Raw genomic sequence first — 24,350 nt, forward strand, 5'->3', positions numbered from 1 at the left:
TGATGAATTGTTATCGTTGGCTTTTATCACCTCAAATTTAAGATATTTACGCATGAGCCCAGAAAGGTTCGAACATTTGTTGACCCTGGTTGGCCCCTTAATTTCCAAGAAGGCCACTAAAATGAGAGAGCTCATTTCTGCTGCAGAGCGCTTAACTCTCACATTGCGCATGTTGGCCAGTGGGGATGATCAACAATCATTAGCTTTCAGTTATAGCCAAAGTAGGACCATTGTTAACCACATTCTGAGGGAGACATGCAGTACAATTTGAATGGCCCTAAGAGACATTTATTTAAGACCACCAAGTTGACCCCTTTTCAAACAAGACTCGATAGTTGCGAACAACCTCGGAAAACTTTTCATCAAAGTTCACAGGGACGGTCTCCGCCACTTTGTTGAAGTGCTCAGACGTGGGGAAACTGGAGCGAGTGGCATAATTGGCCAGACATAGCCAAATGTAGCACAAATGTGGTAGATTTCCTTGTGCTTGTGCGGCGGTTTGTTTTCACTCGGATTACGCGAACGCAAACACAAGCATAGGCACAGGAAAAAGAAAAATTTTTGATCCTTGTGCTTTTGCTTGCGCTTGTGTTTAATTTATGCTTGCGTCGAGGCCGTTTTCGTGGTGAAATATGAGCTGTTATGCTTGCGTGTGTGCTTGCGCTTATGCTTGCGTCGCTAGTGAAAACCAGGCTTAACGCATTCTCGCGGTGCTTTCGGATCACTTTAACTGGTTTGAACTTCGAGCTTTAATTGTGTATCATATTTTAGTTACGAAGCATTAGCGAAGCGAAGCATTTTTCAAAAACAACTTGACTTGTCTTATAAACTCGAGTACGTCTTACAGTCAAGCAACAAAATATTATTGGAACAAATTTCTTCTGACGTTGAGCCCGTTAAACAACTCAGTGGTCTAGCTTAGAGACAAACAGTTGACTGTGAACCTTTTCATTCTGTTTGGTAACACTGAAAAGAACAGTTTTGTTTTTGCAGAAGTACTAGTCAGTGAGAACTTATTTTTTGCAATTCCTGTTCGCTTGCATTTTGAAATACAAATCTCTTTTTCGGTGCTGTTGTCGCGAGGTTGAAAAAGTCTGTGTTCGTGAGAAGTTTTAAGAAAAAATAACAACGCTTTGTTACTGAATACCACTGCAGAAACATCCTAAGTTGGTGCAGAAGATAGAAGGTGAGGGCTTGTACTTTTTTGGAAATTAAACTTGTTTCAAGTATTGTTTTTCATGTCATCATTGTCATGAAAAAAGGCTTTCAACTGAACGCGGCGAAGGAATTTTTCAACGTCTTGCTTAACTGAAAATTCGTCGGTTTTTTGTGATATGGGAACAAAATTTAAGCACTTGCTGAGAACTGATTTTTCTGAATCGGAAAGTAGTAAATTTTCTGGAATGGTAACTACAGTTTTGAGGTTTTCAGGCGCTGAGTCGTTAGTAACTTGAGGGCCCTTTCTTGATGTAGGTACAAACGCCTCCATGTATTACGTCAATCCTGTCTCTTCTCACTAGATTGTACCCAGGAATACTGACGACATTGTCGTGAATTGGTCGCGCAACCAGGTCTCTGCAGGCAATGTATAGATTTGCGTATGTAATAGCATCAGCGACTTCATCCAGTTTGGGGGCCAAAGACATTACGTTCGACAATAAAACAGACGGAACGTAGACCTTCCTAGCTCCTTGTTGATCTTGTTGTGATAGAGAGATGTCACACAGTTAGCTTTATTTTGGTGTGGCCGGGAGCTTCGTGAATGATTGATATGGTTGGTTAGCTGCACTTCGGTGGAATAGCGACATCTGTTTACTCTTTCCCTCGCTCGGCAGCCGGCTCTTTTCCCTCTAAAACAGGGCCACACGCACCTAACATCCTTGGAACGACTTCGAAGCTGGTAAATCACCATAAGACTTAAAAATAAATGCAAATTTTCGATAAAATATACGGTGCAGCCAAGCACGGCGCATTATCATCCAGCGATTAGGACAGCCAGTATTAAATGGGATTACTGATGTCGTTTGAAATATTGCACTCTTCGCTTTATCAGAAAATATATACCGTTTTGAGTTTTGAACAGAACGGCCTCACAATATATTACTTATGTTTTTGGTACTTGTGTCTTTTTTTTTCAGAATTTGTTTCAGATGGGCACGAGGCTCTGGCGGAGATGTTGTGTTCACAAATTCAAGTTTCTCTTAGTTGTACTTGTTATAGCTTTGTTTATTGGGGAGATTGGATGTTTCTGCCTGTGTTTTGTAACATGGCGGATGCCTCAAGCTTCCAGCGACTCATTAAATCTACTCTTTGTTTCGGATTCTCAAATTCAGGTGAGTTTATCATGTAAGGAAGCCCTCGACATGCGTCAGAAATCATCTTTTACAGTCTTTGGCTTGAATGCTTTACCCCATTAATTTTTCAATCTCTGCAGCCTCGCATACGAAAGGGACTTTTATCTTAGAGAACCTCAAGTCAATATCGTAAAATTTATAACCAATAGTGCCTTTTACTACCCGGCCTAGAATCGCTTGGAATTCTTAAAACTTCAATAGGTTAATGGATTGCTCTTCTGGTTTGAAAATTCATTTTACTTGCCTTGTTTATATTATGGAGAACATGGTATTAAGTACATTTGTATTGTATTGAGGTTATTTACTAGATTGGAATAGATATCATAGTGTTGATATCATTAGAGTTAATGTCTATTGCTAGGTGATATTTTAGGTATATTTTTGGTTCATGCCCACTTTTATTTACGTATCATCTTCACTATCTATTTATGATCACACAACGAGTCTTCTTCAAAATATAAATTCTTCATTCGTGGCCTTTGTAGCTAAGGTGATTGAAGCGCCAAACTAGAGTCTGGCAGTTCGAATCCCGTCAAAGTCAGAAGTTTTTCAGGCTTCATTTCTGTAACTTCTTCAATATTGTAACGCAGCTGTGAGAATCATTTCTTAACTTCTATCTTCTACTGGTCAAAATATAATGGTCATTTATCGTTTGCTTTTACCCGCATGGGTCGGAGAGTGAGCAGAGCTGAGCGATTTGATCTGATTTAAGTATTAGTTGTAGTTATGAATCGCATGCTATGGTCAAGTCACAAGTTGAAACACTTTGAAACTTATTACCATTTACATATGTTCTGCAAACAAATGGTGAAAGCCTATTTTTTTTAGACAGGGAACCTTTACATCTGAATATCTCATGTTCATATCGTGGTAACGTATCTATTCCCCTCAAACCATACCATTTCATATTGGTTATTCATACCAAGGCATGTCATATTATGACCTCGAGCCAAGTACTGTGAATCTTACCTTTATTTGGCGGTGATCTGTCACCCTTCATGAGGCCTGTTACCAAACTTTGTTTGAGATTTGATTCACAGCATTCCGTTTGTCCTTTCCTTCTTCTCTCACTTTTCTACAGACCTTACCGGCTTTTATGGTATCTTAATGTTAGGGTTACAGAGGCGACCGTCCAGGAATTCTTGGTTACATAACACGCTTTGATTCTGACTGGTACCTGAAGAAGACTTTCTTCATGGCATTGACATCTTTCTTCCCAGATGCTGTCATTCATTTAGGTTTGTGAAGAGAAAAAGTATAAGTAAGATGGAATTTACGGCGATCTAGAAACAATTGTTCCATGCAAGGACAAAAATAATCTTTTTCTTTGTCACATGGCCAGAAATCGGGGACAGTCAGCTGTCAACAACGCGGGCGCCACAGGAGCTATGTTTCATCCTTTTGCACCTATGTACTGGGTTCGACCAAAGTTTTGAAAAAATGTCAAATGTCTCTTTTTATAAGACACTGAATTCTCTAAACAGGTTTAACTGATTGTGAGATCAACCAGGGAAGCCTGTCTTTGCTTAGTGTTAATTTCATCTGCACGGTGACACTCGAATATTGGCACGATAAAACTTAATTTTTACTCTGTAGTTCCAAATTGTTTGGTACTTGTTTAGTGACAAATTATTATTAAGTGTATTCACATACGTAGACAGTGTTCCAAGTTGCAACCGTTTTGGTCGCTAGGGCGAGTGAAAATAAATTTGGCGATCGAAAATATATTTGGATCGAGATTTTCATGTCGTCCTCGATTTCTGGCCGTATGAGAAATCGATCATCAAACTCACCGATTTCTCGGCGGATTGACGCTCTGAGAACCCGTTGCGGAGTTCGACTTTGACATAATTTGTGCTGATCATTGTGCTTGTTGTGATCGCTCATTAGAGACATTCGGTTGTAATAGGTGATGTATTTGATGAAGGATCCATTGCTACTGCTGAGGAATTTCAAGAGTATAAGGTAACACGACTTCATGGTGTTACAAATCACATATCCTAACAACAATTATAATTTGTAACTTTTGAATCTTTCGACCCGAGATTTTGCTGTATTAAAGAGATTGCGGTCATATTCATGACAATTTAGCACGCCTGTAACTTGTAGGAATTTGACATGGAAAAACTACTACAGAATTGCTTTCAGGTTCTGGACTAGTAAGAAAATCCTCAAAAAAAAAGTGAACTGAATTTTCAAGTGCATTTGTCCCCTAGTGTTCTCGTCGACTCCTTCTGGTATTTACCTCTCTTCTGTTGGGCCCTTGTCATTACCTCATGGGTTCTCAAGGAAAAATTTGCAAAGAACTTATAAAACTAACTTAGGTACCTGCAGCGAAGGAAAAGATAAGGGAGTGGGCTACGATTTGACTGCAGTTTCATATTTGATCGGTTGAGATGGAAGCCTAAGTTTTCTAGACTAATCAAGGACATGCAATCAATAAGGACATTTCTTTGAGCGCTCAGTGGAAATTAAACTCAGCTCTGTTCAGAAACTTGTTAGCAGAGTCGGTTGACGGGAACGGAAGGAGGAGTGGCGAGCTTTAAAGACCGAAGATATTGTAATGGTTTTCGCTTAATAAAGAGATTGAAACTTAGCACTCCGAATCCAATACGGCGCCAAGTTCATACCCAAAGTTGTTGGCTAGGAGCTATCCTGGTTTCAGTAAGTGCATCATATTTATTTCAGGCTAGACACGATAGGATTTTTCATACCCCGGCTGGAGTTTATAGAATTCATATAGCCGGAGACAATGACATTGGAGGCGAATCGAGCGATATTATTACAGAGGAAGAAGTGGCAAGATTTTCAGCAAACATGGGCCCACTAAACGATGTTATAAAGCTCAAGTACACTTTTCAGATAGTGAAGGTAATCCTTTACCCTTTTAGTCAAAAGGCGTGAATTTGGGTAAGGCAAAGTTGGTATCTATTTCAAAGCTAAGAATTTTTAAAAAATAACGAGGTAACATTATTTTCACTTGGTGTCACATTAATGTATCGAGAAAAGCTGATCAAATTCAAAGACAATGCCCTTTGTTTAGTGTCTCAAATATGGCCATAAAAGGATATCTTGAAACAATAGCTTTATAGCCAAACGATGGGTTATTAATTCACTAGGGGAATTCAAACTCGCTGCCATTACAATAGTGAAATTTACGAGGTCAACTCAAACATAGCCGATTACTGCACGAGCGCGAAATTTGAATATTTGGCGAAAGCGCGTGTATGTCAAATCTTACCCTGGGGAGAAGGTGGGAGTTACTTTTTGTTCAAGGTCATTTACTACTCAGGGAGGGTCGGCCAAGACACAGAATGTCGCAACTGAGAGACTGACAAAGAGTGATGAAATCAAACGAAATTTGAATCAGTGTGAATGGTCACGAATGAAGTTAAAACCGATTTTTATTTGTTCGGTATTTTAGAAAAAAGAGCGTAGCTATAGTTTGACGATTGAAAATAATTATTATATGATTATTCTCTGTTTTTATAATCATTAATAAAAATGTTGTTATGGAACTTTCACAGATAAATTCAGTGAGCTTGCTAAGAAGGAGGCCCTTCGTATCGGAATGGAAGATCTATAATGACACAATGGCCTTTATTGACGATTTGCCCTCAAAGCTTGATCCCGATAGAATTTCTATTCTTATTGGACACGTTCCGCTTACTCATACAAGTGGAAGTCAGGTAGTTCCAGTGATAAAGGTAAACTTTTCCCGGAGATTATGTATCAATTACGAAGCAGTTCCATGATTTTTTGACAAAAGAAGAGGACTGTTAAATAATTTTGTAGGCATATGTGTCTTCCTGACAATTCAAGTCCGTGAAACACTGAAGCTAAAATGAAGAGGTACTTTGAAGATTGCCCAATACAATCCAAAAAAACTAACCTAAATTTAAAAAAAAAGATTAAACTCAGTCTGTGAGAGTTTTCACAAAGAAGGATTTCAGGTTGAGAGGTGGGATCTTCGGTCTTAGCCTCGTCATCAGTCCTCGTTTAATTTCTCTCAAACACGCAATACTGCCTTATTACGTACTACTGCCTTATTACGTACTAACTGAGGGATCTGATGCTTCTGTTGAACTAAATTGAAACTTATCATTAAAGTTGTTTAAGTAAAGTGATGCAATCATTTTGCTTTACAAATGAACGTGTTTCTCATCTCATGTCCTAGTTAATAGAGGCTGTTCAACCACAGCATGCTTTCTCAGGACATATTCACAAGGTACGTATTGCAATAAATACGTTTAGCATGCAGAATTTCATGTGAAAGTAGTAATAAACGTTGACTTGTGAAACTAAGTGAACTCATCTCGAGAAAACCTGCTGACAAGGACACAGTTTAGGAGCAATGCAACAGGAGGCAAACGTTTGAAAACAGTTTTAATTCTTAAAAGTGTTCTTCGATAGTATCAAGTTTAACTCGTTTGCTTCACTTTTCAAATAGCATTTAGTTAGTTTTTCTTCCCGTCAGCTCGGAATTTTAGCAATGTACGATCTGTTTACTGTTGAATTTATTCGCAATGATCCAGATTACCACTGAGGTGCTGTTTTATCTCAAAGATATGTTTTCTTCCATGCTGTCAATGCTCGTGAGCAAATGCAGCAAATAGGCTGGTCATTAGTTACAATAGTAATTATGGAAAGATATAAATCAATGATATTTTGACCTGAAGATTAGATAGCAGGTCGCGAGAAGAGGAGTCTGAAAATTTAGTTTTCGTGAGATTCGAACCTGTGCCTCCCAGATACTAACTGGTCGTCACCGCTAACTGCGCCTCAGAGCCACATATCGAAGGCCAGGCAAATTCACTATGTTCTCCCATCCTTGTTCAGAGAGCCACGATCAACCACAAGATTGGAACAGTGACGTTTACAGAGCATGTTGTTCCAACATGCAGCTATCGCATGGGAACAGAGAAGATGGGCTTTGCTGTAGCAGTCATTGGTGGGTTAAATTCTCCTTACTGTCTATCATACAATTCTTATGATGTCATTATTATTATTATTATTATTAACAATTATTATTATTATTATTATTATAACAATTATTATTATTATTATTAACAATTATTATTATTATTATTATTAACAATTATTATTATTACTTTCTTGATCATAACAATAACCGACTACAACCATCTTTATTATCCTTATCATCTTCTTTTCATAGGTGTGGATGGCTCTATTGTTTTCTCCGTTCTACCATTGCCCAAAAGATACCCATTTCTAATGACGTATTTAGGAATCATATGTGTATTTATTGTATTTGCACTGCAATGGCACTGCAATGGTTAATCTCGATGATATTATTTTGTTTGGAGATAGTTTTAGACGGGACATTAGTTTTGTTTTCAAACTTTCTTTAAAATTTAGTGACACTAGATTTAAGAAGAGTTAGTTACCTCGTTAGTTGGGTTCTCTTCTCCCCGCCCTTTGGAGCGAGAGAGACTGGGGAGTAGTAAGAAGAAAAGAAGAGAATCCCTCGAGACGAGTTAGAAGTGTATCTGGGTTATTCCGCAAGAAATTTGAAATTATCACAGAGAATAAGTAGAGGAGGAGCGTATACGTTTACGGCATGAATCTCTTGGCTTATCGATACCATTTTCTTGACCGAACTTAAACACTCCGATTACCGAAACGCTTCTGACTTTGTGGTTCACCAGGGACTTTGCTTGTGTTTACTTTCAATAAAATTAAAAATGTATACATGATCATGATTAGAGCTCTCGTGAGGGAATATTGCGCGAGAGTTTCCACCATGAGATGGAGGCGTGGAGGAGATGTTGATTTGAGATACTGAGGTACATATAAATGCTTCACCCATGTATGGAACCACACCCTTACCAAGTGCATAGGGAGTTTAGACACTAACGGGATCGAGATAGTTATACTAAAACCTCGAAAATGAAAACAAAAGACGAAATGACGTCCTTAAAAGTACCTCTCTTTGATAAGTCTCCCACGGTGATAGGGCCCAAATATTAATATCTTACAAATCATTCTGAGATGAGGGGTTATTTCTCGTAGTTTAATGGCATTATTTATTGCTTTACGTGGAATTTTTAAATTTCGAAATTAGGAAAGTACAGTGATAGACTAACGCTAGAACTCTATTTTTTTGTTCGGGATCAGCACCGAAAAAAGAGATAGGGGTACAGCTCACAACCACGAATAGCTCAAGAAAGGATTTAGAGCCGCGTGCGGCTTTAAGATGGGCTCATCGTTAAAGTCTGAAGAAAGGACATCCTTGTGTTCTTCCTTTCTCATGAGGAGCAGCGCGCAAAAATACTCCTCTCCCTCGCGTATCTTGCTCCTTACACTCCTCTGCTCTTCTGAAAAAAATGACGCCTTTTTTACTCAATCAAGATAGCTGCTATTTTCCGCTCACCAGCCAAGCAGGCGAGAGAATGCAACAGACGAAGTCACCATATGATTGTTACACTACCTATTTAGTTGCGCATCAGTCCGCGGTCCAAAATCGCGGGCTTTCGTTGCCTTGGCGCACAGGCTTACTCGATTGCTGAGTCACCTGACGTTGCACACGTTTCCGATCTCTTGCGTTTAATGATGTTCTCTGTGTGGCCAAAGTCTTCGCTAATCGATGATATAACCACAATATGCGTCTCGAAACTCGATCCACTGCAAAAGGTTACGCTTGCGGCGAAAGTTGTCGGTGATAACGGCGGAGTGTTCGAGTCGCATGCTCACTTCATCGCTGATGAACATGGCCAGGTTGATGTTGGTCGTGACCCGTCTGTGGGTGGATCTTACAATGGAGTTTCAGCTATGGGACTGTTATGGAGCATGAAACCCGCACCGGGTCAGATAAAAGGACTTAGACTGATAAAACACGATGTCACGAAACCGTATGTTATCGAGCTGAAATGCTTCAATGACCACATAGCCTCAAGGGAAACATCTAAGCAGCCTATGGCACTCACGACATTTCTGAAGGGGTACATGGCAGATGGCGTGAGGCGCATTCCTGTGAAAGAGGGTAGAATCCGTGGAACATTATTTCTACCACCGGGCAATGGACCTTTCCCAGGTAATTTAAAACGAAGTTTGAATCGGTAGACTTTGTGAGTCACTTTTTTAGTTACTTGACTTGTTAGGACTCTGTATTTGGATAGGAAGGATGCTCTCCCAGACATAATTAGTTGAGATAATTTTCCAGAACAACGTTATGATGTTCTTTCGCCCCTATCTCCTTCCAATGTTGTTAATTGCTACTGTGTCTATGCCATCTTGCAGACCAATGTAGGGAGGGGAGGGGGGGTCAGGAGCTAGGTGTCCCAACAAATGTGTGGGAGTGTGGGTGCAGTTCACAAGGTACATAGTCTGAGACAAAAAATCAAACACAAGGTAGCAAAATGAAAAAATGGAAACCTTAACCAAAAGAACCAAACAAAAAAGATCATTTGAATAAAACAAACAACATATTATGAAAATAGAACACAGGGAAACAAAAGTCAGCCAGAACAAAGGTGAAATTAAGGAGAAGGAAGGTGGGTTTTACTCTCTATTGATTCTGTGCCTTCTGAGCTCTCCCTCAGTTGTGCTTCAATTCTCAAAACTCAAAATAAAAATATGCTTAAAACATACAGCCATCAGTTGAAGGTTTATAAATTTGATTTAACCTGGGAGGAACTTGGATGACACTTGAGGGTGAATGTAGAAAGTAAGGAGTGACCCTGAATTGTGCAATTAATATTAGTATAGGTAATCACATGATTTCAAGTACAATTTGTAATAAATAAACACAAGTAAATTTTGAGTGGTCTTTGAAAAAATTTACAAGAGCCTGTTTATTCCAAATTGTACGAGAAAAATCATGTGATTACACATTAGTAATATGTATGAAAAATATGAAATAACTTATCATAATTATGCAGAAGCAAAGCACGTGTATCAAGTGCAAAAATAATTTATTCAAATCCTGCAAGAGACATTGTGTGTTTGGTCAAAACAGTCGGTCAGTCATAATATACAATGATATTTTCACATCTTAAAGGTGCAAAAAAGTTCAAAGTCTGGCTAAACAGTTCAAGGAATTGTTCAGTCTAGTTTGTTCCTTCTTTGCACTGAATGAACCCTCTTCTGCTTTGAATTACCTGAAAACTGCATTTATCTTAATTAATATCTCACAGCATTTTCCAGTACTACTCTATTATTGGGACTTGATGTGGCTTTTCTCAGGCTCATTCAAACCATGTTTGATATGTAGTAACAAGATGGTGACACTGGAAGGCAATGTCTTTTTCCTTATGGATTAAAATTTGTCATATATGTCTCTTGGTTATTTATTTATTCATTTTTTTTCCTATGAATCTGATTTCTGTAATCTAGTCTTGTTATTAACTTTAAGCTATTTCTATCAATATTTGAATTGGCCTTTTGAAATGATTGTCTTTGCAAAATCATCCTTAATCTCGACTTGATTAGTGAAGCCCAAATTTACCCAAATAACCTTATATTTTTTAGGGAGGTTCTTATGTATGTTAACTGTATTATTTTAGCATGTGGGAAACAAACCATTATCAATTTGGAGCCTTCTAGTTGGGACATGCTCAGTAATAGAGGTGGCACCCTTTGAAATTCTGTTTTGTTTTTGAATATTTGCAAACTATTTCAATGTATTACCTTGCAGGTACCTTTCTTCCCCTCCCCTTCCCTTCCCATTCCTTCCCCTCCCCTTCCCTTCCCATTCCTTCCCCTCCCCTTCCCTTCCCATTCCTTCCCCTCCCCTTCCCTTCCCATTCCTTCCCCTCCCCTTCCCTTCCCATTCCTTCCCCTCCCCTTCCCTTCCCATTCCTTCCCCTCCCCTTCCCTTCCCATTCCTTCCCCTCCCCTTCCCTTCCCATTCCTTCCCCTCCCCTTCCCTTCCCATTCCTTCCCCTCCCCTTCCCTTCCCATTCCTTCCCCTCCCCTTCCCTTCCCATTCCTTCCCCATTGCATTAATTAAACAAATTTCTGTGAAAATTTGCTTGTTGCTAGTGATAAGCATGATGACCAGGTCTAAGCTCATGTAATCCTGTATGCTAGGCATAGGGCCACTCTATATTCCACTTTCTAGTCTGAATGAAAGCAAATTTAACTGCCTTTAGCTCAAGTTCTTCACCCCATCACTGCAGTTGGGAATAGAGGATTTTTGTCGTCTCATGATAAAATTTACCTGATTCCCCCATAGGGCTCTGTGATAGGGCTCTGTGCAGTTAATTGGCATTAAATTTCTTATTTAATTTTATTTATACTCTGTTGGAAATGATTGATCCCCCTGTTCAAGACCCAGTTCAGCCTCATTTTGGTTCAGTTTTTGTCATCTTCATGTAACACTACTTGTGATTCAACTCCATGCTTATACACCGCCTTTACAAATTCCCGATAGGAGCCATTTCGATTTTACATCGGTACACTACTTCACTTTACTTAAGGCCCTGAACAGTGAGTAATGAAACACATAACAGGTGCTAAAAAATTTACTTTAACTTGCTGTGGCGACCCAAATGGTTGCAGCTTGCAATACTGGTCTAAAAATGTTGTTTGTTTGTTATTTTTTTAAGGTGTCATAGATCTACTTGGCGGAGCCGGTGGACTAGTTGAATTTAAGGCTTGTCTGCTGGCCTCTCATGGCTTTGCCGCTCTTGCACTTGCTTACTTTGCATACGATGATCTTCCTGTCGAACCAGAATACTTGGATCTCGAATACTTTGAAGAGGCAGCAGAATGGTTTCGCAATCATCCCAGTGTTGTGTCAAATGGCGTGAGTTTGCACTCAATCTGTTTGGGAAGCTGGCTTGGGCTTCTCCTTGCAAGCTACCGAAACGACTTGGTAAAAGCTGTGGTAGCGATATCACCATGGAATGCCCCTTTTTGGATTCCTTACTTATACAAAGGAAAACTGTCAAATGTATTTCGCTATGAAATCGAAAATGTGCAGGAAACAGATGAAGGCATCATATATAGCAATTGTGTGGCGCGTGCGAAGGAATTTGCTCTTCCTTCAGCCGAGTTAGCAGCACTCACACCAATAGAACTAATCACGTGTCCTGTATTACTCGTTTATGGAACTGATGATAAGATCATTGATTCGGAATTCACCACAAATTGTATATCTGAACGTCTGAAAGCAGAGGGAAAGGAATCCTTATGTACCATTTTACGACATCCCAATGCTGGTCACCTAATTGAACCTCCCTACACTCCACTTACTCATTTAGCTTATATGAAGATTTTTAAGCAATATTGGGTGTCTGGAGGGAAGCCCAACGAACACGCCTTAGCGCAGGAAATCACGTGGAGGAAAATTTTAGATTTCCTTGGACAAAATCTAAGGACCTGTAAGAGCAATTTATAATACAAACAAAAACACAAAAACGATAAATTGTTATGGTCTTAAGAGCTAAATCCAATCGGATGTATGCTTGTTGTATTCCAGGGTGATCAATAGATTTTTAAAATGCCAATGTTCCAGATTTAAAATTTTTTGTGCGTTTGAAACTGACTTTTCCAACTTAGTGCAAACAAACACGGTCGCGATTTGTAAAAATCTGAAATGATAATGGCAGGAGAGCGAAGGGAGAAAAGAGGAATAATGAACTAAACAAACAAAAAAAAGATCTGGACACTTGTCATAGCAAAGACACCTGCTTCATCCTTAATATATACGATGACGCTAACAGAATATACTTTCATCACTCGCTTCCGCTCGCCTTCGGTCGCTGTGGAAATTCTGAAGGTGAAATCAGGGCGAAGCTAGGCAAACAAGTTGATTTTCTTCGAAAACAGCATTGATTAGGTAAGGTAATGTATGTAAGTGGTCGATTTGATTATTGAGTTCTGTTCCCTGTTTTTTCTGCGTAATGTCTAAAACATTATCCACGTTGAATATGTTTTAAAACGTAGCGAAGGCGGTTTGACATTTGAAGCAAGTCTCGTATTGCTTCGTGATCAAAATAGAGAGTTTAGTTTAACGATAGATGTTATGTTGCCTGTTTCTCTACTCGTTTTAGTGAAAAACAGTGATAATGTTGAGTTTGGATATGGTCAGAAATCTTTTTTCTAGCTGCTTAATTTTTCAACAAAGCGATTTTCTGCGATTTAGACCACGATCAACCGCATTTGCACTGCAGCTGTTAAATTAAAGCGGACCAGAATCGAGTAAGAAATCCGAAGAGGGGCATCTAATCCGTAAGAAAACATATTGATCAGTTATGTCACTATGGCTAACCAATATGTTATATTTCTTGAATGTCATAAATTGATGTCTGATTCATTTGGGGAAAGCTCAAGTCCAACATATCCGCCACTGGCGCTCGCGAAGTTGAATGAAATGGCTACCATATCGTGACAATATAGTTCAGCTTTGGAAGGGGAATTGCAAAAAGAAAAATTAAAAAAAAAGGTTTCACAAAATTAGAACATGGCTTCCAGTCGCGAATGCATTTTTCCGATTCAACATTCTTTGCTGCGAAAACTAGAAATTCAACTGTCTTTGTGATCTTTCGAAAGCAAATTAGCGAACAGTTTTCTATTGAATGAATTGCCCGTTTGTGAGCGTCATTTTTCTGAATAAATATACGACCTCATACACAAAGCCGCCAACCTTTACAATAGTGTTCAGCCAAATCTAATTACCTATTGCATTAGAGTATTTCAGATTATTACAATTACTTATTTACGGTGTATTGAAGTAACAATACGTATTTAAAAGCGCTAAGAGTTCCGTAGCTGGTACCCCTGGAACATTGAAACATGGTGAGAATGGCTTGGAAAGGAGCTGTGCTTAGCAACACAACCTACCCCCCCCCCCCCCCCCCACTCCCCTCAATCCTTTCTTTCGTGGTGTCGAGTGTAATAGTTTGCGTAGATGGTACGTTTTTCGATCGCTTGAATCAGGAATGGGGAAGCGACAAGACAGCCAGCTACTTAGCAAAGAAGCGCGATTGACTTAAAAACAGGCTAAAGGACTCTGAACGATTTGATTACACAAAATTGACATACTAGCGAGATGAAATTTAATTTTTATGTTCGGCTTGGGCCAAACAACATCATGAGGGCCAGTTAATTTTGATTTCGATTTCCAAGATGTCGAGATTAAAGATCTGAAGATTAAAGTTCAGTAGGAAACCGACAATAATTCCACTTTTTGCATTCCCAGTGCCATAAATATTCTCCAGCTCGGGGCGGATAGTAGACGATCTTATTCTTTTGATGCCTTTCCTCATTATGTCAAATTGTTGTTAACATTAATATTGGAAAACCAATGGGAAATTCGACAATCTATACACAATTTGAATTTCAAATTTCCATTGTCATGACCGCCAAACTGTGCGAATGTTTTGTATCTTGGCTGTCTATATTTATTCAGTCTGACAATTCTTCTAAACAAACCACTACATGCCGAATTTGTTGCTATGTGTGTGGTTCGGCTCCTTAAATTGTAAATATTGTCAGCGATCATATATTTCCGAAATACTGAGATACATTTTTCTCCAAAATTAGCTTTAACACCGTAGATTGAGTGAATTAAATTAAAATTTTCTTTTCCTACTGGCATTGAAAGCAAAGCGTGTGTGAAGTATTTCATATATGGATATAAAAAATATGGAGTTTGAATGTGGTGGTTTAATTTTTTAAGAACAAATGCATTTTTTGATGATTTCCGATTGTAATTTGTATTTCATTTAGTTCCTGAATCTTTTTTTTCGAATATGAGTGAGCGTAATTTTAATTTTCCTTTCAATACGTGTTCCAAACATTGAATGACTAGTTCCTGAATATTTAAATTTTCGTACATAGCTGTCAAGTTTGAATTGTTTGTCAAGTAGAAACCATTACTTACAAATCGTCAAAGAAAAAATCTATTCAAAGCTTCATTCGAAAATAGCATCATTTGCCGCTTTCAGAGTGTTTGTTTTTGTGCAGGAGTTTTCGTTTATGCAAATAATCGTTGATGACTCAGTTTTCAGTGGAAATTTCGCTTACTGACTTTGTAGAGAACTTTGCTCTGCCAATATAAAATCTCGTCTACATCGATATTTATTCAAAATCTAAATTCTACGAAGAATTGCGAGTTAAATGAAAAACCGCTTTCGTTACCCGGATTTGTTTACCTAATCTCCACAAGACCATAATCTTTGCATACACATTTTCTTTGGATGCGTTATTCATAAGGCTTGTCTCCACTCTGTTTGACAGGTCGGTATAAAAACCGCCTCATTAAATATTAAAAATATCGAAGTTTTTTTTGCGCCTTCTGGCGAAAAATCTTTCCGCGATCTCCTCTCAAGGTTTGTTAGAAATAGTAGAACCTCCTGATATTTTCTTTTTCGACAAATTTCTATGTACTATTGCGAAATTAATCTTTTTTTTCGCTTTTTTGTCTTCGCAGCTGTAAACCGACTTCTCTCGAGTTGTGAGCACAGGATAAATGCAAATTTTTATGAGGTCAAGATAGCTACGAACAATCTGAAAATAGAAGAATACAAGTCGGCAAATTGAACAAGAATACAGTCAGCCTTTGAAGGAAACAACTCCAGCCAACGGAGAATCAAAAGAGACTTTCCTAAGCGGTTAACATTGATTTATCATTCAGGAATCGCCGACCAAGAACACGCAAACTATCAAGAGGAAACAAAAGTAAAGAACATGAATTTATTTGATTTAAGAAACAACGGATTGAATACTTTGTAGTGAGCTTGTAACAAAGGTTCTGGCTCGATTGATCAACAAATCTGGTGATCCGATGCTTTCATCAGTTTGATCTGGTCAGCCTTCTCGCTAACTGAAGTAAATCCTATTACAAACCTTGTGACGAATTTTGACAGTCTGAACGACGGCCATATTGATTTATCTGGGACGAAAGATCCTCGACTGCACAAGGACTGTCCTTCGAAATCTTGAATCAACAAAAGTTAACGGCCTTTAACTCTGTAAAAAGGCTCATATAAATATCCCTGCTTCAGAAGGAAGAAGTGCAGTTGGAATTACTAGTCTGAATTTCATCTGGAGACTGTGTAAATAGTCACCAACATGTGTTGTAGTTGTCTTTGTAGTTGCATTCAAAGTTTTCTGTCAAATTGTTGCAAATGCCTTGGCAAGAGTTGTATGGCGATATGCCGGGGGATTTGCCGGTGTTTCTGCAACGCCGTTTCCCCTGGTTGTGGTTTCCTTCTGCAAATCATCTTTTACGCCATATTTCAAGGCTTCAACATTGGCACTGACGTCGGCGTCTTTTTAGAAACGTCCAAGACATACGCGCGTTGCGATGAGCTTTCAACCGGGATGCTTCAACCTCTGAGCAACGACACAAACCTGACGCGTCCTTACTGCGTCGCGACGGAAAACGCTACGCAAGCGTTGCTAGGTGAAAAAGCAGCAACGCTTCAACTCCTAGAGGGCTTTTTCTTTTTCTTCATATGCCTCTCTGGTGGGATTTACGTGATCCACATAGTTGTACTGTTCCCGAACACGTGCAAACACTGGAATGATGAAAACTTCGAGAACATGGTCAGCGAGGCTGGTCCTTACTACCAGAAGATCCTTCAAATTCACACCCTGTTTCTACTGCTGGAGACTTTGGTTCACGATGTGCCTATGTCGTGTCTGGCTGTAGAGCTTTGTGCGCAGATGTGGGGAGCCGGTGGCATAAACTGCTGGGATTGTGCCCTAACACCTCAAGAGCTCCCTAAAAATCCCATGGCGCAGATCAATTGTGAGATGTGGCTGGGACTTCTCCTGGGCTCCATAGCTATTGTGAGCATTTACAAGGGTAAGTGAAAAGTATTCTATCTATTTATTCCAGCATTTATTTATTTATTTATTTTTGATATGGCTCAAACATTACCTATACATGTAAAAAAAATCAAAACAAGACAAAACATGGCTAAACAAAACAAAGGGAAACCCAGGAATAGTATATTACTCCAAATAAAATATTTGCTTATTTGCAGTCCTTTTATTTACTTCGCCCCCAATTTTCATCTGTGAGGTTTCTTTCATAACGGGTCTCGTGACTTTTGACTATCAATCACTTATCAACTCCAGACCTACAAATAACGTGTTCTTCCCAGGCTGCTTTATATCTCTAAATCATATTTTCATCTCAGGTATCTTGCCCCTTTATTCATGGATTGGTAATCCCTTCTGCTGGGCCTGCTATCCACTTCGCGTGTGCGTGGTGCTCCCAGCTGGGTTCCTTTACTGTGTGCTCGCCTTATCCCCCGCCATGGGAGTGGCCATAAATCGCCTGTTTAAAGTGGCGCCCCAGATGAAGGACGAAATGGGAACAATAGCATCGACCATTTGGACCTTTGGCTTGTTCTTCTGGGGTATCATATTTTTGCTGACCTTCCTGTACTGGTACTTCTGTGGTAAATGTTTATGTATGTTGTGTTGTCCCTGTGAGAGGAAGGAAAAAGCCGATGGCTCCAAGGAGGGATGTTTGTGTTGTTAATGAGATCAAGACGGTGAAATATGAATTGTCATTTGGTTTCTTGATTGCGAAACTAGTTTGTTTACGTTTGATTACTACTTTTAATTTTTGTTACTTCGCATAATTTTGGAGAGCAAGCTAATTCGGGAAAAATGGTGGTTCCATTCAGTCAGTCGTTTCAAATAATTACTGTCTCATTTAACTAAGATTCAGTTTGTTTTTGAGGCCAAGGCTTGAGTAATCCATATTACAACTATAATGTGTCATGATCCAAGTCCACACTCGGAGAAATAAGTGACCTTGGCTCACCAAAACAGGAAGTTAAAGAAAAACAAGACTCCTTGTAGAAATAAGAGCGCATGACGTTTCCGCCTATGTAAAACGCTTTCGGTTGATTGTAGTGAGAAAATCGAAGAAAGCGTAATAGCCAATCAGAATGAAGATGAATATCACTGAGATCGACACAATGTTCAGTATGGCGCTGTTGAAATCATAAGCTCTATAAATTGTCCTTATATTTCTTTTAAATATCTCTTAAATTTAAGTAACATTCCTCTGCCTCTTATCGAGACAAATTAATGTTACTGTCTAAAGATTTCAAAATAGTGAAACTCTCACCCGAGATTAGGTGCTCTGATATTTATGCTGCTTGTAAATATCATTATTAGTCTATCATTTTATTATTATTATTATATTTATTATTATTTTAATCAAGATCAAGTATGAAATTAAATAGAGATAGAAGGTGAAGTAAATGTCGTAAAAGGTAACAGCCTTTTTGCGTTACCGAAGCAAAGAAAGAGTTGGTATGAAATTCTCTAAGGTTTTTTTTCTTTTCTCAGCTGTCAACTTCACATTCCACTATTTTATTTGTACAAAGTTTCATTTTTTTAGTAAAGATATCATATTTATTTTTTGGTAGGCTAAAACAGAAAAAAAATAGTTAAAGTGACCAAACCAAAACGCTGAGTCTGCATCTATAATACAACCTCCTCAGGAGGAATAACAGGGACACCAGGAAATAGGTTGTTAATGATTATGTGTCAATTGGATGTAACTTGGGTAATAATTTAAAGACTTAAATCAACCAGTTTCGTTGTAATTTATTCGTTAGGAAAGTAAATTCCGGTTCATTTCATTCAGTTTGCGCAAAGTTAGCATGTATAAAATAACTTATGAAAATTTAGTTAATTTTGTGAATGTATCTGGTTTAATTTGCCATGGAAGTGATAAGAAAAAACATATTATTTTGTAGAACATATTAGTTAGAAATATACTTTTTTTATCATTATCTGTAATGTCAATATAAGGAAAAAATCAATCGTGTATTTGAAAGTCCTTTTCAACCTGACCTATTATTTTTGAAAAAGAGAGTAAGACATATTGAATCAAAGATTATTTGCAGTAATCTCTCTCAGAGCAATTTTCAATTGAATGTCGAACGTAGTCAAGGATTGCTTTGGTTTTCTTAAACTTGCTCTGTGACTGTTCCAGAAAATTCGCCAAATCCTCTCAACCAATCAGGTTCAGAACTGAAAACGATTGCGACTTGGTCATTCGCGTTTTCCTGCGCGTTTTCCCACGCTTCCAGCAGCTTGCTTGTTATCACTTTGAGTTCTCATTGGCTTATGATAATGTGAACCCTTGTTCTAATTGGTCATTGGATTACGTTTTTCGACGCTCAATTCAAAACTGTTCTATCATATTAACACAACTTGCATTGATCTGGCGTGGGGTTATTATTGTTTAAGGAGTATTCCTTTAGGTCGAGCCAACTGATCTCAAATGAAAAAGGCCTTTTACTGGGTAGCCAGAGAAATGCAGTTGTTAAATAATTTCAAATGGACTATTTTCATAATGAAGTAGTGATCAGGAGAAATTAAAACATGAATGCCTAGTACTATGCATACTATCACTTGGACAATGGAGCCTGGAAACACAAGCTGACCGTGGGTAAACCCAAGTGTTTACTAACTGCAAGCCAATTTCAGTCGGTAGGACTAACAGGAAGTGAACTGAAGAGTTCCTTGCAGAAGTTTACAAATTGTCTCCTGGTAAAAATGTCAATTTTGGAGTAACAGCGTAACAGAAGTTAGAGTGGCTGTAACTGGCTCCAAAAGTTGATTAATTATTTGAGTATGAAAAGAGTCACATGTATCTAAGAACATACTTCTATTTACATTTTCCTTTGTGATTGTTTTCACGCACAATATCATGATAAAAGTTGCTCATTAGTGATTTTTTTGCTGTGTTAGATCTAACACACAACGCTGCGACATATCTTACCCTTTGCAAGAAGTCACTTTAGTAAAGTTTTGCTTGTGGGGCAAATTTTGATGATCTGTCGAACGCTCTTGAGACATGACTGTGATGAGTGCAAGCGATATATAGCAGCAAGAAACCACAGGAGAGTACCGATTTGTCGTCGAATGACCCCTTCAATATCTCGCAATTTTAAAAGCGCGATGCTTCGGCAACAAATCTGCGAAATAAACAAGGCGTGCTAATTGACGATCATCGTTTGCTATTTATTTAGCTATACTTTTACTCAGCATTGTGCTTGCTCTCAGATCGAAAGCGGCCCACTGGACTGTTATTGTTTCTTTAGATTTCATTTCTTGACCTGCTATGAAGAAAATAACCTGACTGTATTGCTTAATTAAGTATAAAATCGTAAGAAAAAAATAAATTATTATTTTCAAAGCTGTACGGTTATGGATACCTTGTTCTTGTTTTAATTAGAAGATATTTCCACCCCGTCATAAGAGTCCAACGACTACACACGAATAACGTTTCTATTTGCAAACGTTAAGTATTGCACACGTCATGAAAATGTTAATTTTGCCACTCACGAAAGACAGACGCCGATTTTTTTTGTCATTCCCGCCAAGGAAGTTATGGTTTCTTTTTTTTTCGTCATGCGTCTCGATATGCACTCTATCAGTCCCTTTTCCTACCAGCCGCACTGTAAAGTGCTGTGCGAGTCAAAGTGTTTAAGTATGTACCCTATCCTTAAATAAACTCCTGCATGGGGATATGAATTTTCCATATGTTTACTTCTGAACCTCATTTTCCACTGATTTAATCCAACTGCAAGACACAAACATCGTAATGGCAGATAATTGAGTCTCGATACTTGGATAAAGACTCACATCAGAAGCTTTTCAGTGATGATAACACTGACTAAGAATCGTTACAACAATGCGCAATAAATATTGCTCACAAGCATCTCAAAGCACTGGAAAATGATATTTTAGCTTCTACAAATGACAACCTCTTTTTCCGAAAAGCGTTTACAAACACTTAAAGATTATAAGTGGCTCAATAGTGATCTAAGTGCATTGTACATATTAGTGACTAACAAGTTGAAGCGTTTATCATAGGGCCATTGTATAACAGCCAGCATCAAATATGTTTATATTGAGTTCTTCTCAGTTTGGCGCCTCTGTGTTGCTAATTTTTATGTTCGTTTTAGAATTTTGCACTTAGCTGTTCCTAGCTTCTTATCATCAGTTACATGCACGTAAATCACTAGTAATGTTTATTTATTAGAGGCCAAAAGTGGCTTGCGAGAAATTGATACGCCTCCTCATGAACGTGGTAAGGAGAATTATTGAAAATGTCTATCTTTTTTTTTTTTTTTTGGATTGAGAAGAAAATCATTGGCGTGGGAAGCGTGATTCACAAATCTTCTCTTTTTTTCCACCTAGCTGTCTCTGCAGAACCAATCTTGCGTCAGACTACAAGACTCTTTTATTCAATTCAAAGAACGCGCGACCTAAGATTTCCAACAAAATACTCCCAAGGGAGATATTATTACAAATGTCATACGCAGAGGGAGGGGGAGGGAGGAGGGGGAGGATAGGTGTTAAATCTTCACTTTAAGAGTTTTTTCCTCGGCTAGGCGTTAGAGATCATAACTAAAAAATGGTCCTCTCAAGGACACCATACACGATAAGCCCCATGAGTGAGAGAGAAATGTGTTAGGAATGCCTCCGCTGAATTTGATTAATTTTAGGGACTCCTGAAAGGAGAAAAATAATTCAGACTGGAATGCATACCGCAACAAGTAAAGCCCTAGTATGGCGATCTAACCGTCGATAGCACGTTTCAGGGACAAACCGTGTCTTGCTTACACAGCGGAAACCGTCGTCTGTTTATGTTTTCTCAAGCACCTTAATGTCTAAATTAAATCAATATTCCTACAGAAGGAATATAACTTTTTTCAAGTAAAAACAAAATTCAAGAAATCTTGCAAGGTTCTTTCAGAGTGAGGCTGGCAGCAATCCTTTTGATTTAAAGTCAAAACATTTAAAGATTCTGAATCAATATAATTACTTCGCAAATAGGTCACGCTCGAACTGTTTTGGCAACTTTATGCAAATATCCCCTTCTATGAACCATCAGCGCAATACAATAAGTGCTTTACGGTCTCTTGGGTTTGTCGCTTTCCTGCGCATTAATTAGAACCTTCCCTTCCACAAAACTTAAGTGAACATATTTGGGGAAATTTTGGTGCTTTTCTCAAGCTATCAGCGGTCAAAAGGTAAACAAAATGGCCATTGAGATGACAAACATTTTCTGGACCTGAAGGTATTTGAGAAATACTTTTAAACTGGTGTTTGGTTTTTACTAAATATCGTGCTCTGAATACTCAAATACCTCTAAAAGTGAAAGAAGCATATATAGCATTTTCAAACATACGCAAACCGGGAAGGATGGAGCCAAAACCACAACTGAAACCAACGTGTAATAGATCTAGTACTGTAGTAAGATTACTTAGGAGAGAGGTTGTTTTCGAAAACTCATGATCAAACGTGATTGACAGCCATTTAGTGCCAAAAGTGCAATAACAAAAATATTGATAAACCAGGAATTGTCAAAACAAGTCTATGAAATCATATTACTTGTTGACATCTTCTTTTCAATGCTTAGATTCTCAGCTTCTCTAACACTACGAATCTTAACAGTTCTCAACCTTTCTCAACCTGAAGTTCAGTTCTCAAATCTTCACGACACAAGATGGCGGATCGGCTTTGTGAGTTTTGCATTGGTTGTTGTTCGACGATTTGCGCCGTATTTTGCCGAGAAATTACAATGAAGACGGCCTACACTATCCAATTTGTCATATACAGCATTTTACAAGGATACAACGTCGCTTCAGACATTGGAATGTTTTTTGACGTTTTCAACGCGGTAAGAAAATGCAATGAATTAGAAGAGAACTCAAATGCGAATGGAACTCAAGTCGATCCGGGAAGGACAAACGTCTATTGTAGAGCACCAGGAAACTTTACAGTGTCAGATCTCGACAAGCACATCCTAACCTTGGAAATTCTTCAATGGTTTTTCTTAATTTTTGCTGGGATTGGTGTGGCGCTCTACATCGCCCACGTATGCACTCTACTTCCAAATTTATGCAAGCACTGCCGAGAACCAGAATTTGAACACGACCTTGGCTCACCAGATACACCAAAATACTATCGAAGTATTGTACACATTCATACCATGTTTATGTGCATAGAGACTTTTATTCATGACATTCCCGTATCCTGTCTGGCAGTGGAGTTGAGCGTGCATTATTTTGGGTCAGCAAACTGCTGGGAATGCGCAATAAGTGCCAGCTCGGTTCCAGCCGAGCTTTCTTTGAAAAGAGGCAGTCTGTGGATTGGGCTAAAAGTGTCAGCGGTTGCATTAATCACAATCTATAAAGGTAAGACAACTGAAAATAACATTACACCGTTTATCTACTGATCAACCCTTTTGGGCTGTTCCGGATGGGTGACGAGGAAAGCTTCTTCAATGCAGCTGGAAATTTCGCTGGTTTCAGTTTTAGTCGTTTTTCCTGGTCATAACAATAATAATTTTAAAACTTAATATAGCGCCTTTTAATCTTAAAAAGATCAAAAACGCTTTACATTAATTTAAAAATATCTATAAAATACAACATAATGAATTATAAGAAATATCTATAAAACCTAATACTAAAAATAACCAATTGACCACCCCCAAGAAATGTTACTCGTTGTAAGCTAAATTAAAAAGATGTGTCTTAAAAATGCTGAGTGATGTTATTTCCCGAATATTTGCTGGAAGGCTGTTCCACAGCGTGGGCGCAGAAACATAAAATGAACGAGCTCCTAATGTAGATATCGTACGCCCCTTAGGACGATCCAAAAATAATGAAGAATTCGATCTAAGGGAATAAACAGAACACGACTTAATGGACACTAAGTTACTAATGTAGCTAAGTGACATATTATATATAGCCTTAAATGTAATAATTAAAATTTTAAAATAAATACAGTAAAACACAGGTAGCCAGTGATGGTTATATAAAGCTGGTGTGATATGATCGTACTTTCGTCTTCGATCCACCCAAAAATTTACACAGAAAAGAGAAAATCCATCAGAATAAACACATCCTTGATGTACCCTTGTTCCAGTAAACTTAAAAAACCGCTTTTCATAAACAGGTGTTAGACCAATATGCGTGGGACGTAAACAAAGGTCGCCCACATTGCTTTTGCTTTGTTTACGTCCAACGTATATCG

General features: G+C 38.4%; 4 protein-coding genes across 6 annotated transcripts in view; all 4 read left to right on the forward strand.

Annotated features, from left to right (window-relative positions):
- Positions 1-1,637: 1,637 nt before the first annotated feature.
- Positions 1,638-7,928, forward strand: LOC131796515 (metallophosphoesterase 1 homolog). The gene is made up of 9 exons (XM_059114109.2): positions 1,638-1,900; positions 2,139-2,333; positions 3,469-3,592; positions 4,264-4,319; positions 5,043-5,225; positions 5,882-6,061; positions 6,532-6,582; positions 7,194-7,305; positions 7,531-7,928. The coding sequence occupies exons 2-9, from the start codon at positions 2,151-2,153 to the stop codon at positions 7,653-7,655; spliced, it is 1,014 nt and encodes a 337-aa protein (XP_058970092.1). The 5' UTR covers positions 1,638-1,900; positions 2,139-2,150; the 3' UTR covers positions 7,656-7,928.
- A 966-nt stretch (positions 7,929-8,894) lies between these two features.
- On the forward strand, positions 8,895-13,023 carry LOC131796538 (bile acid-CoA:amino acid N-acyltransferase). The gene is made up of 2 exons (XM_059114133.1): positions 8,895-9,408; positions 11,924-13,023. Exons 1-2 carry the CDS (start codon positions 8,925-8,927, stop codon positions 12,715-12,717), a joined length of 1,278 nt encoding a protein of 425 aa, XP_058970116.1. The 5' UTR covers positions 8,895-8,924; the 3' UTR covers positions 12,718-13,023.
- Positions 13,021-19,693, forward strand: LOC131796539 (uncharacterized). 2 transcript variants are annotated; one of them, XM_059114134.2, is made up of 3 exons: positions 13,021-13,158; positions 15,754-17,133; positions 17,471-19,693. In XM_059114134.2, exons 2-3 carry the CDS (start codon positions 16,395-16,397, stop codon positions 17,815-17,817), a joined length of 1,086 nt encoding a protein of 361 aa, XP_058970117.1. In that variant the 5' UTR covers positions 13,021-13,158; positions 15,754-16,394; the 3' UTR covers positions 17,818-19,693. The 2 variants fall into 2 exon arrangements, with proteins under 2 accessions (XP_058970117.1, XP_058970118.1); XM_059114135.2 differs by lacking the exon at positions 13,021-13,158 and adding an exon at positions 15,616-15,652.
- A 2,548-nt stretch (positions 19,694-22,241) lies between these two features.
- LOC131796545 (uncharacterized) overlaps positions 22,242-24,350 on the forward strand; it is a 3,623-nt gene continuing 1,514 nt past the window's right edge. Inside the window, exons 1-2 of one of the 2 annotated variants that reach the window (XM_059114142.1) lie at positions 22,242-22,342; positions 22,732-23,509. In XM_059114142.1, the coding sequence (XP_058970125.1) occupies positions 22,819-23,509 (691 nt within the window). In that variant the 5' untranslated portion in view covers positions 22,242-22,342; positions 22,732-22,818. Of the gene's footprint in view, positions 22,390-22,731; positions 23,510-24,350 lie in introns of both variants that reach the window. The other variant, XM_059114141.2, reaches the window with a different exon arrangement.

The sequence above is a fragment of the Pocillopora verrucosa genome, chromosome 3, assembly GCF_036669915.1.
Source record: "Pocillopora verrucosa isolate sample1 chromosome 3, ASM3666991v2, whole genome shotgun sequence".
NCBI classification, from domain to species: Eukaryota; Metazoa; Cnidaria; class Anthozoa; order Scleractinia; family Pocilloporidae; genus Pocillopora; species Pocillopora verrucosa.

Coding starts and splice junctions, on each gene's coding strand:
- LOC131796515 (XM_059114109.2), top strand. CDS start 2,151: ATGGGCACGAGGCTCTGGCGGAGATGTTGTGTTCACAAATTCAAGTTT. Junction 2,334..3,468: donor TTTCGGATTCTCAAATTCAG/GTGAGTTTATCA, acceptor TCTTAATGTTAG/GGTTACAGAGGCGACCGTCC. Junction 5,226..5,881: donor ACACTTTTCAGATAGTGAAG/GTAATCCTTTAC, acceptor GAACTTTCACAG/ATAAATTCAGTGAGCTTGCT.
- LOC131796538 (XM_059114133.1), top strand. CDS start 8,925: ATGATGTTCTCTGTGTGGCCAAAGTCTTCGCTAATCGATGATATAACC. Junction 9,409..11,923: donor GGGCAATGGACCTTTCCCAG/GTAATTTAAAAC, acceptor TATTTTTTTAAG/GTGTCATAGATCTACTTGGC.
- LOC131796539 (XM_059114134.2), top strand. CDS start 16,395: ATGTGTTGTAGTTGTCTTTGTAGTTGCATTCAAAGTTTTCTGTCAAAT. Junction 17,134..17,470: donor TATTGTGAGCATTTACAAGG/GTAAGTGAAAAG, acceptor TTTTCATCTCAG/GTATCTTGCCCCTTTATTCA.